The following is a 15,855-nucleotide window of genomic DNA, read 5'->3' on the forward strand; positions in this document are numbered from 1 at the left end:
TGGAATTTAATCACTTAATTGAGATAGTATTGATTGTTTGTTGTTCAATATTGGTTGTTTGCTGTTCAAATGCGTAAACAGAAGTATGTGAATGAAAATTACCAATTGTTCTACTCAGATCAAATAATATGTGGGCTCTAAAAAGGCTGTGGCCCAAACAACAATGGATAGGAAACTAGTGGACCCATCTTTAGAAAAAAAACTGAAACTGTTGAGCTAGAAAGGCCGCGGCCCAAAACTAAAAAGGCTGCAATGTTGGGCTTGGTCCATGAAGCTGACAAAACATTCACAGGAAAAAAAATATAAATGGGCTGAATTAATGGGCTCGGCTCATATAAACATCAAATTGGACTGGGCTGATTCTTGTGCCACGTCGGATGCCTACGTGGCCTGGGGAGGCTGCTAGTGACCAAAACAAAACAGTAGGCATATTTTGGTCGTAAACGTCCACGACCTTCTCACAGAGAAGGTCGTTAATTTCAGTTTACGACCGCCAGCTTCTGACCTTTTGTTTTTGGTCAAAAAAAGGTCGCAAATGAAAAATAATGACCTTTCAGTGAACAATAGTTAAGGTCACAAGTTGACATATTTCTTGTAGTGAAGATATAGAAGATTCAAAATTAAAAAAAAGGATGTGAGGTGGTATGGGTGGAGTGGAGGTACCAAAAGTTGTGTGCATGGACCCCATCTAACCAGTGTAATTAAGGGCTAAAGCACATGCAAACAATAACCAATTTACGAATCACGAGGCAATCGGGCGGCCGCTGCGTGCCCCCGTTCCTGCGTGCTACGAGATGGTGCGACTTAAGCAAGATCTGTCACTATCAATGAACACTTGGACATCAACCATTGCGTGAGGTACCTGAAAGCAGCCTCTCTTCATCTGCAAGAGGAGCGAAACTTGCTACGAATGGATCCAAAAGATGTGATGACTCTTGGTTCTTGTCAGCTAGCTTGTGGTTTCCGTTGCCCCACTTTCTTCCGTCTGTTTTTACTAGCAAGACGTTTGTCTCCCTGGAGCGATGGTACATCCACGGATGCTGTTGTCAGGTTTTATTGGTCTCCCTACACGAAATTCAAGGTACATCCATGGAATTCAAGGGGGGAGAGAATTAAGAGGAAGGTTACATCACAACTTCGTAGGTGGAGGATTATTGGTCTCCCTGCATGCTGAACGGATGTTGGATGATACTCTTGGTTTCGTTTGGGAATAAACCGGAACTCACCAAATAAATTCATCATGGATAAATAATACCACGTGCCACTAGCGCAGAATGGTGCTATAAAGGCCCATCTATCACACACTCTAGCGTCGAACTCTGTGCAATGAAGGCATTGCACATGTTACAAATAAAACCACGTGCGAGGAAGTAAAATCGTGTGCGATGGCTAACTCATTGGGCATGACTTATAAAAGAGAGCCTTAAAAATGTAACTTCCGAGACCCCCGCGTCGCTCTCCCAGGAGCGGCACAGGCGGCACCTTGGCATCCTACTCCGGTCGTCCCCCTTCTCCTACCCTCCCCTCGCTGCCGCCAGCCAAAGCCCGCACGGCCTTGGTGGCGGCGGGGCCTTTCTCTCGCACGCCTTTGACGGATCTGATGGGAGGTAGCTTTCTCCGCCCCCATGGATCTGGAGCGGTGGTAGTTGACGGGCCGGCTCATCGGCGGGGCTTTTTGGGCTTGCGTGGGCGGCTCTATTGGTGCCACTGGAGGCTGGTAGGGCTGCTGGGGGCGGCTGCTGGTGCTCGTGGCGAGCGGCTGCCGGGATGGCGTCCCGAGGCTGTGTGGTGGTGGAGGGGATAGTCGGCCGCGGAACGCGGTGGTTCGTGCAATCCAATGCCACTCTTGATTTCTTAGGGTGGCGCTTGATCGGGATGGAGGTTTGTTAGGCTCCTGCTTCGGCCTTCACTGCACGGATCCGTCGGCTCGCACTCCAATCTGCAGCCATCACGGCGCACTAGCATCGGTGACGTGTGGGCTAGTTGTTGTTCCCGATGGATCTGATGTTGGCGGCCCAGCTTCGGCGTCGTCCATGGCTGACTCGGCGTGGTTGCCTGATTCAGATCTGGTGGTGATTCAGACCAGGTCAGTCAGGGGTGGTGTCTGCATAGCTACAACAACCTCCCGCAGGTCCATGATAGCAATGGTCACCGAAAGGTCTTCAGAGAGGGTTTATCTCTTCAGATCTAGTGGTTGACTTCAGCGGTGAGATGCAAACCATGGACGAAGACTTGATATAAAGGGATGGTTGTGCAACGGCGGCAGTCACATCGCATGTAGTTACTGGGATCACAGAAAAATGGTGGCGACAACACATAAGTGACTCCGGTGGTGGTGCTACATGCACCTGGTCTTCAGCTCCGTGGTGAAAGCCTATGTCTGACCCGAGTTGGTTACACATGGCAATGGTGACGTTCCCTGTCGTTACCTTGTGAAGGCATTTCTCGGATATGCTTGGACTGATTTTTCAGGGTGAAAACCTAGATTCTGACAGTGATGGTTGGATCCGGTGGCGGCGGCGCATGAGCGTTTATACCTTCTTGAAGGCGTTATTGTTGAAAAATTCGTCGTCAGTGTGTTGTCATGACATGTTGGTGCGGATATGGTCTTTGCTATAGATTGCCGATCCAATCTGAAGGCTTTGTTTTTTTCTTTCCTCGCCCACACATAACTTTCATCTTTTATGACTTTGCTAGTTGTTGGTGTGTTTTTGTGTACGTTAATGTTTGGTTGTGTGCATCCTAACTATGCAGAGGCCGGATGTGTGCTCATAGTATTTGTATCCTCTTGATGCTCTATTTAAGCTAATAAAATCCATCCTTTGTCGAAAAAATGTGATAGTTGGCACACAGTTCAGTCGTCTAGTGAGTATGTGATAACTCATGATGCTACACACGTTTGTTTTGCTTGAATCGCACTAGTAGAAAAAGGGCCATTTGTCCCGGTTCATAAGGCCCATCTGTCCCGGTTGGGGAACCGGGACTAAATGGTCGTTACTAATGCCCTAAACCTTTAGACCCGGTTTTTATACTAACTGGGACAGATGGGCCTCCACGTGGCCGTTCCGGCGAGCCCAAGCACGGGGGCCTTTGGTCCCGGTTGATAGCACCAACCGGGACCAATAAGCTTCTACGCGTCAGCATTTCAGGGGCTGGTTTTTTTTTGAAGGAGGTGGTTTAGGGGTTTTGGGGGTTAATTTAGGTTGGTATATAGGTAGATAATAGAGAGACGTGTCCTCTCTTATCTTGGTGCTACTGCTGCTGCTATGCCTAAACATGACTTAGATTGAAGTAAAGCAACATGTGGTGCATGTCGAAAATAATACTAATCCTAACTTGATCAAGTTTGGATTGTACTACTTTCGACATGCACCACATGCATGTTGCCTTCACTTCAATTCAATCCATGTTCATTTCACCCACTGATATATAATAACTCTTCATGCTCGCATCATGCATCATCGTATATAATAACAAGTCTACTAATCATTATCATACAACTTCTACTCGTTATCAATAACAAGTCATGCGATCATCATCCTCATAGTCATCGAACCAACCCTACTTAATTGTTCTTAGCACATGATCATCAATATTAGGCAGGACATAAATACCCTCTTTAAGGTGAAATAGAATAAAACAATATAGACCCTGACTCTCCATTATGGAGAAGGGAGATCATCCTGTCTCCAATTCTTGCGCTTCGCTTTCTTTTGCTTCCAAGAACCTCCTTACGACTGTCCATACATTTTTTTCCATCCTCTGATTAGCATGTCTCCACTTCTTTTAGAAATCCGGTATGGACAGTTGAAATTCGTAGGATGACCTGGATATATGTTCAAAACACGAAGGCTACCATTCTGATACATCAAATGAGGCACACAATCCTCTGGGATTCTCTGTTGAAAAACATAGTAATAACTTCATAGTTAGCAATGATGTACTAGTTTCAGAAGTATGCAAAAGATGCATGGATGTCGCAATAGTAAAAAATCTTACCAGGATATCTCCATGGTAGTTACCGTAGTTCAACACGTGCACTGGTGACACGCATTGACCATAATGTTGAGGAGTTTGATTGTAATTCTCAATATCAGTACAAAATCCGATCAGATGATTTTTCTCCTGATAAGTTAATTCGGAGCCATCGGTGTAGTGGGTTTTGTCTATCATGTTCTGCACATTGTTTGAACAATCAAAATAAGCTGTCAATGGAAATAAGCTGTCAACTATTCTGAAATAAACAATATAAATTAGGTAATAACTATGTTTGAGAAACTCACATAACGGTAGAATTGGAGGCGTATCAACAAGGACCCAAATGTCCATATTGTCTTGCTTGATTTCAGGATCACCAAGATCCATGGTGACAAGCATACCCTCATCAAAACCAAACATCTTGCAAAGTGCTTCCCATTTTTTGCAACTAAAATGGGTTACGCTCTCAGAATTGTAGAGCTTTACTTCAAAATCCACACCATGATGGGTCCTTAGGTGAATTTTCTTTGTTTCGAAACTTTCATGGTCTTTAAAACCCATCCTCTCCAAGACATAGCGTCTTGCATGTCATGGGATAAGCTAGTCGAATTGTAAAAGATAAAAAGTACACGTTGAAATATTTGAAGTCGTGCTTAATTACGAAAAAATAACACTTGTCGTCGTTGCGTACCGTTTCAACATCGAAGGTCTCCTCCAGCTTAATGCTGAAGCGCCGATCTTCATCCAGGTGAGGCCTGTCGCACTGACCTCGATCGTCGTGGCACCAGTCGCACTCCCCCGGAAGACTTTTGTCGTCCGAGTACGACAGTTCCTATATTCATAATTCAAATATTAAACATCTACAATTAAATATATGTACTAAAAACCTAAGTTAGATCATTATTATTCATCACGGGTTGACTATTGGTGTGTCGAGTCTTTTGTTGAAAACTCTCAGCTCACGTGGTGTATACATTCGACCATTGGTGATGGTCGCTCCTTCTTTCATCCCCGGGTGCATTACACCAAAATGTCTAGCACACGAGAATGAAGGAGAGAAGCGACCCCTACGACAACAGTCGGGATTCTTCGTCCTCTCATATATATATGGTGGCACTCTCCCTCACTGATTCCTCTCTGACATTTGCGACTGTCGGTGATGGTAGCTCCTCCTTTCGTTCCCGAGTGCATTACACCAAATTGTCTAGCACACAGGAACGAAGGAAAAGGTACCCCACGACAATTATCTTTCTAAAAGAGGATTTGGCTGGTCTCACCTCGAGGTCGAAGGGGGTCGGTGACAGGGACGACGGCGCGGATGATGGAGGGACCGGGGGCTCCTAGATTTCTGCGAAAACAAAAATCCTATAAGATATCAACTAATCATATGCATACACCTTGCATAGTGGTCGTTGAACCGACCAGGAGCTCGCCGTTGCCGTTGAACCGACCAAAAAATTAACCGTCTCGCTTTGGTCAGTTCAACGACAACGGCATGGGGCGGCGCCGGCGAACGGCGGGCCTCGATGGAGCCCACAAGTCAGCAAGGCGTGCCCCTGGCTTGTGGCCCCATGGAGGGTATTCTCCGGTACTTCTTTTTCTCTAGTATTATTTATATATTTCAAAATACTTCTTCATGAATTTCAGCTGCCGACAATCTTCCATTTTCGGTGTATCTTGCATTTTAAGAGAGAAAATACATTACAATTGCATTATAAAGTGGAATATAACTTCAAAACAATAACAATAGGATATCATGATACAAAATGGACGTATCAGAGCCTCTTCTGTACAACCGCGCAAACGGGGTTATTAATCTATCGATCGAGAGCCTGCAACTACCACACACGAGCATTGATTATCAAGTCTCGCATCAATCGCTCATGTTTAGTAATGCAAAGGTCCGCACACATATGAGATCGTGTAAACGACCCTGCATCTTGCTCGGGCCGGACCACCCACCGTATACGCGCGAGGCAGAACTCACCCGAGAAATCACTGGAAAAAATCTCGCCCCCACTTCCACCACTATATTTTTATGTCATAGAAGGCCCAAAGAACATCGTGCAGATACGACGCGGGCTCACCCAGGACCAAAATTTCATTTTCTGTCATAACCATTTTTTTAATAGAATTAGGTGCCCACCGTCCATGATAATAGGTGTTTTCATCACTAGTATCGTCTTGGAAGTGTCACTTTCATGACAAAAAATATTTTCGTTCAGGATAAAGATATCACGGCTATTTTGTTTTCTTGTAGTGGCGAGCGGGAGTGGGGAGGGGGTGGGTGAGAGGTTGGCAGTGCCGAGGGCCATCAGTGGTGTGGCCGACCGGTAAGGACCTTTTGGTATAGCACAACGAGGCTAACACATGTGGGAAAGAGAGGAGTGTTTGGGAAAGAATGAGGGCACATATGCGACATCGGCCTCGCGTGGATGCAAGGCATGTGCACGGAGCAGGCGAGATCGCGGCGGCACGCAGAAGAAGACAACACGACGATACGACACACAATTATTCTTATCAATTTGTGTGCAACACTTCAAATATCACACACAATTGATCACAACAAACCGTGTGATATGTGCTACATTTCCCATCATCGCACATAATTCGTTTTTATCTTACACGAATTGTCTTTACAAAACGCGTGCGGAACTTCGCACATTGCGAACATATTATGCAACATGTGCAATGCTCCACATCATCGCACACAAATGGTTTATCTCAACCATTTGCCATATAGCGCACACACGATCGATTCAAGCAAAACATCGACGTTGACGATGCCTATCCCGCATCCTCGTAGTCGACTCGGCGGAGGAGGCCAGCTTGATCAGAGGGGCCATGTCCGGGACTGGGCTCCGCCGGGCTGGTTTTGGAAGGTGCTACCTTCCGGAAGGCGTAGGTTGGTGAGGAGCCAGCCCGTCGTTGACCCGATCCTTGTTTGATGGCGGTCGCGTGGGCCAGTGACGGTGCTGAGGCTTTCGGACACCGCGGAGGTGGTACGTCACCGTGTCAGCGAGGAAGACGAGCACGTCCGTCGCTACATGGTTGCGTTGGAGGGCAGGTTCGACAATACCTGGCAGGTTCTTCAGGGATCTCACTGGAGCGATCATGTAATGGTTCCTTCTCTTTGGGTGTCCACCGCCCACGCCGATACCCGTCGGGCGCTACGGTTCTACCTGTACTGGCGATGCTATATGTATGATAGTATTCGAGGTGTATTAGTGATAATATTCGACGGTGTACGGACACATCGAGATGATGTAGTTTTGCTTATAATTGAATGCATCCTAATTTGAATACTACTTTATTTTGCGATTTGATTTTGCTTATTGAATGCTCTAATTGGAAAACTACTCCTACTTTGAATGCTAAAATTGGAGAGCACTATGCAAGGCGTATGCATATGATTAGTTGATAGCTTATAGGGTTTTTGTTTTCGCAGAAATCTAGGAGCCCCGGCCCCTCCATCATCCCCGCCGTCGTCCCCGTCACCGACCCCCTTCGACCTCGAGGTGAGACAAGCCAAACCCTCTTTTAGAAAGATAATTAAACGATATTTCGGGTTGACTTTAAGTCTGTCTAGTCTCCATCATATATGAGAGGACGAAGAATCCCGACTGTTGTCATGGGGGTAGCTTCTCCTTCGTTCCTGTGTGCTAGACAATTTGGTGTAATGCACTCGGGAACGAAAGGAGGAGCTACCATCACCGACGGTCGCAAATGTCAGAGAGGAATCAGTGAGGGAGAGTTCCACCATATATATATGAGAGGACGAAGAATCCCGACTGTTGTCGTGGGGGTCGCTTCTCTCCTTCATTCCCGTGTGCTAGACATTTTGGTGTAATGCACTCGAGGATGAAAGAAGAAGCGACCATCACCAACGAACGAATGTATACACCACGTGAGCTGAGAGTTTTCAACAAAAGACTCGACAGACCGATAGTCAATCCGTGATGAATAATAATGATCTAACTTAGGTTTTTTAGTACATATATTTAACTCGGACGACAAAAGTCTCCCGGGGGAGTGCGACTGGTGCCACGACGACCGAGGTCAGTGCGACAGGCCTCACCTGGACGAAGATCGGCGCTTCAGCATTAAGCTGGAGGAGACATTCGATGTAGAAACGGTACGCAACGACGACAAGTGTTATTTTTTCGTAATTAAGCACGACTTCAAATATCCGACAACTATACGCAACAGCAGTCCGAACTTGCATTTTAAATAATTGAATTTTAGAATATTTTTAAAAGTATGCACAAAGATACAAAAAACAAATTAACTTGCATGAAGCTACTTGGGTCTGCCCAATAGTAGCAACGGGAGGGCGCCCTTGAGGCGAGACCTCCTTCGGTCTCAGAACAGGTGAAACATAGCCGCTCCCGCCCCATCGGTATCGTGACTTCAGAAACGAAGGTGGAGAGTTTGACTGCATGTAGGGGTGGACCTTGCTTGACAAGCTGGCGGGCGTATGTTCATTGGATAAAGGAGAAACCAAAGTAATAAAGCCCAATACAAATGGAAGAAAGAAAAGCATCTTTGTTCGGGACTGCCTATACGCCGTGCGTTGGGTTCGATAGAGGCTCTTCACACAGGGTAGCCCGGTTGCGCCACCGACCCATTGGAGCGCGGACTGAAGCATGGGCCACAGAGCGCTTGACCACTGTAGCTCCTGATTATTGCAGCTGGTTACTATAGCAGTGACTTATGAAAGCGTGAACAATATATGAAAAAGGGGAACATTTTTCCAAATGCGATTTCTTTTCAAATTTCTGAACAAATTTTTTTTGAATCTTTGAAATTCTGAAGAAAAAAAATTAGGAAATGCCAAACACCTTTTGAAATTTCTAATTTTATAAAAACTCAAGCAGTTTCTGAAAATGTCTACATTCTTCTGAAAATAGAGACTTTGTTCTGAAATTTTGAACAAAGTTTGAAACACAGGCATTCTTTGATATCCGGAATTTGTTTGAAAACACAAACATTTTTTGAGTCTATGAATAAGTTTTTAAAATTTGCGAACAATTATTAAAATTATGGACAAAGTTTGATAACACGAACTTATCCATGAATTGCTAAGTAACCAAGGGTGTTATTTGTATATTCTGTAGAAAGGAGGTGAGCCTATTAAATCCTGTTCCCTGCAGTCCGATCCAACGTACCAAACTGCCTCGGAGCAGCGTAGCACATACTCGGTGGCCGCACTCCCTAGATGTGCTATAGGATCGACTTTGATCTCATTTGCTGGAGCTGTAATCGCTGGGTTGATCGGATGGATTTCCCGCCGGATACGGATGGCCGTGCCTCCTTTCTGATCAAAGAGAAACTCATTCGCACCGTATAACAGAAAACATAACACTGCTTATACAAGATCAATAAAAAAATTATATAGCTTATTTTTAGTTACATGAAGGGGAGCCTTGGCGCAGTGGTAAAGCTGCTGCCTTGTGACCATGAGGTCATGGGTTCAAGTCCTGGAAACAGCCTCTTACAGAAATGTAGGGAAAGACTGCGTACTATAGACCCAAAGTGGTCGGACCCTTCGCTGGCCCCTGCGCAAGCGGGAGCTACATGCACCAGGTTGCCCTTTTTATTTTTAGTTACATATCAGTTTGATTCAGAGCAGAGGGTAGCTTCAGGTTTCACAACGGCCAAGCAAATCTGTCTCAAGGTACAGAGTAAGCTTCCTGTATCACTCTGTCTGGCCAGGCAAATTATCTTGCAGAGTAAAGCTGTCAACGCAATCAAACAGTTTGCTGTCGCTAAAATTAAAACAATATTAAGAATCACCATCACCAAAATGGATTATCAAGTAAAAGAAGCATGTATATACACATTAGAGCGTGAAACAAGGAATACACATTAGAGTAAAGCTGTCAACGCAATCAAACAGTTTGCTGTCGCTAAAATTAAAACAATATTAAGAATCACCATCACCAAAATGGATTATCAAGTAAAAGAAGCATGTATATACACATTAGAGCGTGAAACAAGGAATACACATCAATTCGTCAAGCAACTATCGTAAGATCAATGAAACAATTCTGGAAGGGCACATCTGTTTCAAAAGCAACAGCAACATACAACAAAACTTCGTATCCACTCACAGCGGACAATCACCGTCATTTGAAACATCGGTGGATCCAGACAACTTGCGCAAGTATCACTCGGCATCACCATCTCCTCCACCTCCCCGTACCAAATCCTTCAAAGCTTGCCTTGCAAGCAACAGGCTGCTGGTCACGACACCCGCAACAACACTCTTGAAGGAGGAGCCAACTTCCGTGTTATCCTCGTAGCTTTTCCTCATTGCAGAGACAATTGCTTTGTTTTCTTCATAGCTTTTCCTTAGGTCCTGCACTCTTGTCGGAGCAGCCACAACCTTCTCCAGAAGCTTTAGACATGGAAATAGCATCAAGAACAATACAATGGCTGCACACAAGAATGTAGTAAGCAGAGTGGTTACTTACCGTGGTCATTTTGTCGGCACTTTCCAGACTCTCAGTGACGGTGGTGACTCCAGTCTTGACAGCGTCCGCAACTCTGTTCAATGAGCCAGGAGTTTGATTCCCCGGGGCAGGAGCAGCTATAGGAGCTGAGGTCTTTGGGGCAGGAGCAGAGACCTTCTCTGCGGCAGGAGAGGGGCCATCCACTTTGGAAGCAGAGGGGGCGTCCTCTAGGGCAGCTTTATAAAGCAACCAATTCTGATACCCCTCCCAGTTCTTATCAAAATCCGCCTTCCGCTGCTCCAAACTCTGATCTTTCTGATTCTCATAGCGATCCAAGCGACGCTCGCGCTTTTCCAACCTAACCTCACGATTCGCCAGCCAAGCCTCACGGTTCTCCAACCGAAGCTCCCGCTTCTCAAGCCTAACATCACACCTCTCCAGATGCAAGTCTTTCCCTCGTCGCATTACGCTTCTCAAGGCAACTATCAGGCCAGATGATTCCCATGGTGATTCGGCAACAATAGGACTGTCATACCTAAGAAAATCATTACACATAAGAGAGAAAGACAGATTGCAGTAGCTAGTAAAACTGACAATTTCAAAGCAATGAATAAACTTCTTGAAGCAAACTTCCATGTTCCCTATTTGTAGCAAGTCAAAACTGACAACTATAATAAGGAAACATCCAAACCAAGAAAAAATATTCCTTACTTGGAACGTTTTAAAATCTGTTCAGATTGATCCTCATCTTCCAGGTTCCTTTTGGACCTCGGGGAAACCACCTCAAGATGGCTAGCCGTCATGGATGCTCCCTCAGCCCTATGAGATGAAAGATAAAGCCATCAGATCGACATGCACACGTTGGAAGGCAATAACCAGGAGTTACTTATGACAGATTTGTGATGACTAAAAACAACAATCAGCAGGTTGTAGATAACAAAAACACAATTAGGAAATCAACAGGATAAAGATACATCTCACAATCAACATATGCAGTTACTGATGACAGGCTTGTGATGATTAAAACTACAATCAGCATATGATACACTACAATAGCACAGGAAGGACACAATAGGATGAAGATACATAACACATTCCACTCTTGAACATTCTGCAAAATAAACATGCAATTTAACAGTTAAAAAGGCCATAAAGGAGATTGATTAACTTTATGGTTTCCCCAAGAGAAAAAACTGGAGGAAGAACCATTCATGTAAAAACATTATGGAATTCAAAAATTAGGAGCAGCAGGTAGGTAAGTTGTTAAGAACTAAACGATGTAGAAGGAATTAAGTTCATTATGCGCAGTTTACAAAAGTGTCACAAAAGGTATCTACTTAGTACACAAGACCACAGATTTCATAAAAAAGGATAAAACTGAGAGCTATTAGTTAAGAAAATAATGGATACATTGTTTCACTCATCAACAAACTAAATTAGCCAGGAAAAAACTAAGGTTGTGTTCCTCCTATATTAGCTACAGACGCACACTTGGTGGAACAAGCACCAACACCTTCAGAAAAGTTGCAGATTACAGGCAACATCTTGGGAGTTACAGATGGCAGGCATATGATTATAAACAAGCAATATATTATGTTGCAACACAACAAGCATGGAAACACTTGGACGAAAGCAGATGAATTAATCTCACTTGGAACACTTATGACAGACTGATTGATTATAGATCAGCCAATAGTACACAACAACAGCACAAAAAGGAACACACCGGGATAAAAATATGTATCACTATACATACTTGCAGTTAGATTTGACAGGCTTGAAGTGATTAAAACACCAAAGAGCAGATAGCACAAACAGCGCATGATGAAACAGAAACAATCAGCACAATATACACGACAACAGCACATGAAGGAACAAAACAGGATAAAACATGTTTCACAATCACTGGTTTTGAGTCGCGCGACTAGTCGACGAGTCACACAGACAGGGTTGACTCAAACCCCTTGACCCCCTTGACTAGTCGACTCAAAAACCTTTCTCACAATCCATACTTGCAGTTACAGGTTACTTATGACAGGTTTGCAATGATTAAAACAACAATCAGTGTATTGTACAGAAACTGGATGATTAACCGAGTTAACCCAAAAATTCTGCTTATAAATTTGAATAATTAATCGTATCACAATTAGCATGCTAAATAGCTTGTTATTTCAACTAACAAATTCCACATGATCATATACATCTAATACCAATAGCAAATGCATAAATATACTAATGAAAGAGAAATGGGCAGACAAAGTATCACTGACGAGATTAATGTTTTCCTGAATAGCCTTCAAATTTTACCACTTGTGTTTCTACTTGTATCAGAGAAGAAGCATTTCTAAGAGGAGGCACAACCATTAAATGAGACAACATTATCGCTGGAACTCAAAAGATAGGAGGAGCAGCTAAGGAGGTGGTTAAGAACTCAAAGCAATGATGTAGCAGCTAAGTTCATTATGTAGAGATTGCAATTAAGTTCATTACGCCTCAATATATGTTCAGATACGTCCTGAACTTCTAAAGCTTCTTTTGGACTTGAGGGATACAGCCTCAACATCATCAACAATATGAGATGCAAGATAAAGCAATCAGATCAACATGCACGCCCACATATTGGAAGGCAACAAAGTTACTCGTGACAGACTCATGATACTCTAAACGACAATCAACCAATTGTAAGCAGCAACAGCACACTAAGGATCACGCCGGGATAAATAAAAATATTAACTATGTCTCACTAAACATTCTTGCAGTTCTGTCAGGCTCAAAATGATTAAAACAACAATTAGCAGATTGTAGACATCGACAGCACATGACAAAAAAGAATCAATCAGCATATTGTACACAACAACAGCATATGAAGGAACAGAACAGGATAAAATACGTCTCACAATCCATACTTGTAGTTATGGTTACTTATGGCAAGCTTGTGATGATTAAAACAGCAATTAGTATATTGTACACAGAAAAAGCAAAGGTAAGTAACTGGATTACTAACCGAGTTAATCCAAAAAAAATGGTTATACATTTGAATAACTAACCATTTCACAAATAGTGCACTAAATATCTTGTTATTTGAACTAACAAATTCCAGAGGATCAGAAGCATTTCTATGTGGAGGGAGAACCAATAAATGAGATAACATTATTACTGGAATGATGGCTAACACTCAAAAGCAATGATGCAGAAGCAATTAAGTTCAGCATGTCAGATCACAATGGGTGGAACAACCACTTCCTATCCTAACCGGTGGAACAAGCAGTCAAGCAGGCAACATCTTGTAACTGCAGGGGGAGATAACAAGCATATAAAGTTAATACAAATTGCAAACATTCGATTGGAACAACATCTTGTAGGTGCAGGCAGTCAGATAACAGGCAGATTCGTGGACTTACTTGGAGCGCTTCAGTGGCAAAACTTCCTCCTCACATCCAGCACAGCACCTGAAAAGATAGGAAACAAGGAATGTAAGCACCAGCAGTACAGATGAGAAAATAACACACAAGGACTGCAAGCGCAGAAATCAAACTTCATATTGAAGAGACTTACATAGCTCTTTTGAGTGTCTCCATTTTGTTGAGCGATCCATCGATATCATGAATCAGTGAATGGGTTAAATACTCTGCATGTGACCTGATAAGGTAGTAGAAAGGGTCTCATCTTAGGAACTGCTGATCTAAATAATTGGGGAGAACAGATTGGGGAGAATAGGTAGGCATACACTTCCTCGTCTGAGAGAATGAATCCATCGCTGGGCCCTTTCAGAGAGTCGCTGGTGCGCTTCAGAGAGTAGCCGGTTGTGCACTTGAGGCGAACGCGGGAGTCGTCGCCAACGGTGTCCTTGGAGGAGTCGGGAACGCGGTCGCCGCCAGCGGCCTTGGAGGAGTCGGGGACGCGGTCGCCGCCAGCGGCCTTGGAGGAGTCGGGGACGCTGTCGCCGCCAGCGGCCTTGGAGGAGTCGGGGACGCGGTCGCCGCCAGCGGCCTTGGAGGAGTCGGGGACGCGGTCGCCGCCAGCGGCCTTGGAGGAGTCGGGGCCGCGGTCGCCGCCCGCGGCCTTGGAGGAGTCGGGGCCGCGGCCTTGGAGGAGTCGTGGGCGTGGTCGCCGCCTGCGGCCTTTAAGGAGTCGCGGGCGAGGTCGGCGCCCGCGGCCTTGGAGGAGTCGCCGCCTGCGGCCTTGGAGGAGCCGCGGGCGAGGTCGCCGCCGGTGTCCTCCCCCTTGGTGAAGAGCACCGTCTTATGCCCTGGCTCGCCGTCCTCCTCTCCCCTGAGCTCAGAAATGCAACGAAACGGGCAGCGTGAGATCTACTAGAACAGGAAACAAATCGGAATGGAAGACGACGCGTCGATCGAGGGATCCATAGACGACTAGGAGAAACAGATGCGGCTTACCCTCCCGTCATCTCGCCGGAGTTGCTCAACGGCGGGGGCGGGGGCGGGGGATGGGGGTGCGACCGCTAGGGTTTCAGGTTCGGAGGGAGGAGGATAAGGTTGCGGCGGCTTAAGTATGCGCCGTACCGAGGTTGCTCGGGTCCGGTGCTTCGGGTTGCGCCGCCGATAGACTGGGTTCGATGGACCGGTCCATTCGTTTGCTTCGGGCTCGGTCGATCTGATCCATCCGGCGAGCCTGGTATGAGAGGGGGCTTGGATTGGTTCTTCATTCACATGTACTGTAGGATTAGATGAAAGGATTCGATCAATTTTTCGTGTAGGAAAGAGGACTGGATGATGATGTATTTGTAGAGAAGAAGTGAAAGAGATTGAAGAATTACTAGCACAAAGAAGAGAACCAACCTATGATGTTCTCCTCTCCTGAAGAATACCTGTGGTTATATCCATACATGAAATTTGTGAGCGCAGTTGGATGAATCCGAAACAGAACAACACGAATTGCATATATTATATGTGAAGAAAAATAAGAGATGGCCTTACCCTTTTCCCTTGAGCCTATGAACCAAATCGAGGAGGGGATTGGCAGGAGCTGTTATGAGGGGTTCAGAGCAAGGCCATGGGGCTGAGAGGGGTGCCGTGGCCAAGAGGTCGAGGGAGGATTTGCAGGAGCAGAGCTTGAGGCCATGGCCATGAGGTTGAGCTCCGAGCTTCATGAGGGTTGGGTAGGGGGGATTGTATTGGTAGAGGAGACGTATGGGGGGCCAGGCCAAAAACTTGCAAGCTTGGCTACACGCGGCTACTTATAGGCGGGCACATGGACACGAGTCATTCTCGCGCTGGATGAAAAATCTCTCAACTAACTATAGACGATTTTTTCCTAAACGACCGGCTCCGTTTTGATCTTTTTTGTCAACTAATTAAATCATTAGAGTAATTGTTTGCCTCAAATCAACGGGATTTTTTTTTAAAAAAGTTGCTACTCTATATAAGGCAGTATTTATAATTGGCAAGCTTTTATAATTGGA

General features: G+C 45.1%; 1 protein-coding gene across 6 annotated transcripts; it reads right to left on the bottom strand.

Annotated features, from left to right (window-relative positions):
* Positions 1–9,904: 9,904 nt before the first annotated feature.
* Positions 9,905–15,598, bottom strand: LOC123148284 (uncharacterized). Of its 6 annotated transcripts, none has more exons than XM_044567688.1 (10): positions 15,371–15,598; positions 15,233–15,261; positions 14,831–15,108; positions 14,161–14,705; positions 13,989–14,072; positions 13,835–13,882; positions 13,687–13,723; positions 11,145–11,252; positions 10,455–10,968; positions 9,905–10,378 (listed from the first exon to the last, which is right to left on the bottom strand). In XM_044567688.1, exons 8-10 carry the CDS (start codon positions 11,234–11,236, stop codon positions 10,148–10,150), a joined length of 837 nt encoding a protein of 278 aa, XP_044423623.1. In that variant the 5' UTR covers positions 11,237–11,252; positions 13,687–13,723; positions 13,835–13,882; positions 13,989–14,072; positions 14,161–14,705; positions 14,831–15,108; positions 15,233–15,261; positions 15,371–15,598; the 3' UTR covers positions 9,905–10,147. The 6 variants fall into 6 exon arrangements, 5 of the variants coding, with proteins under 5 accessions (XP_044423623.1, XP_044423629.1, XP_044423608.1 ...); XM_044567694.1 differs by having other exon boundaries at positions 13,591–13,723; XR_006473753.1 differs by having other exon boundaries at positions 11,145–13,723.
* Positions 15,599–15,855: the final 257 nt, after the last annotated feature.

Source organism: Triticum aestivum, chromosome 1B, assembly GCF_018294505.1.
Source record: "Triticum aestivum cultivar Chinese Spring chromosome 1B, IWGSC CS RefSeq v2.1, whole genome shotgun sequence".
Classification (NCBI taxonomy): domain Eukaryota; kingdom Viridiplantae; phylum Streptophyta; class Magnoliopsida; order Poales; family Poaceae; genus Triticum; species Triticum aestivum.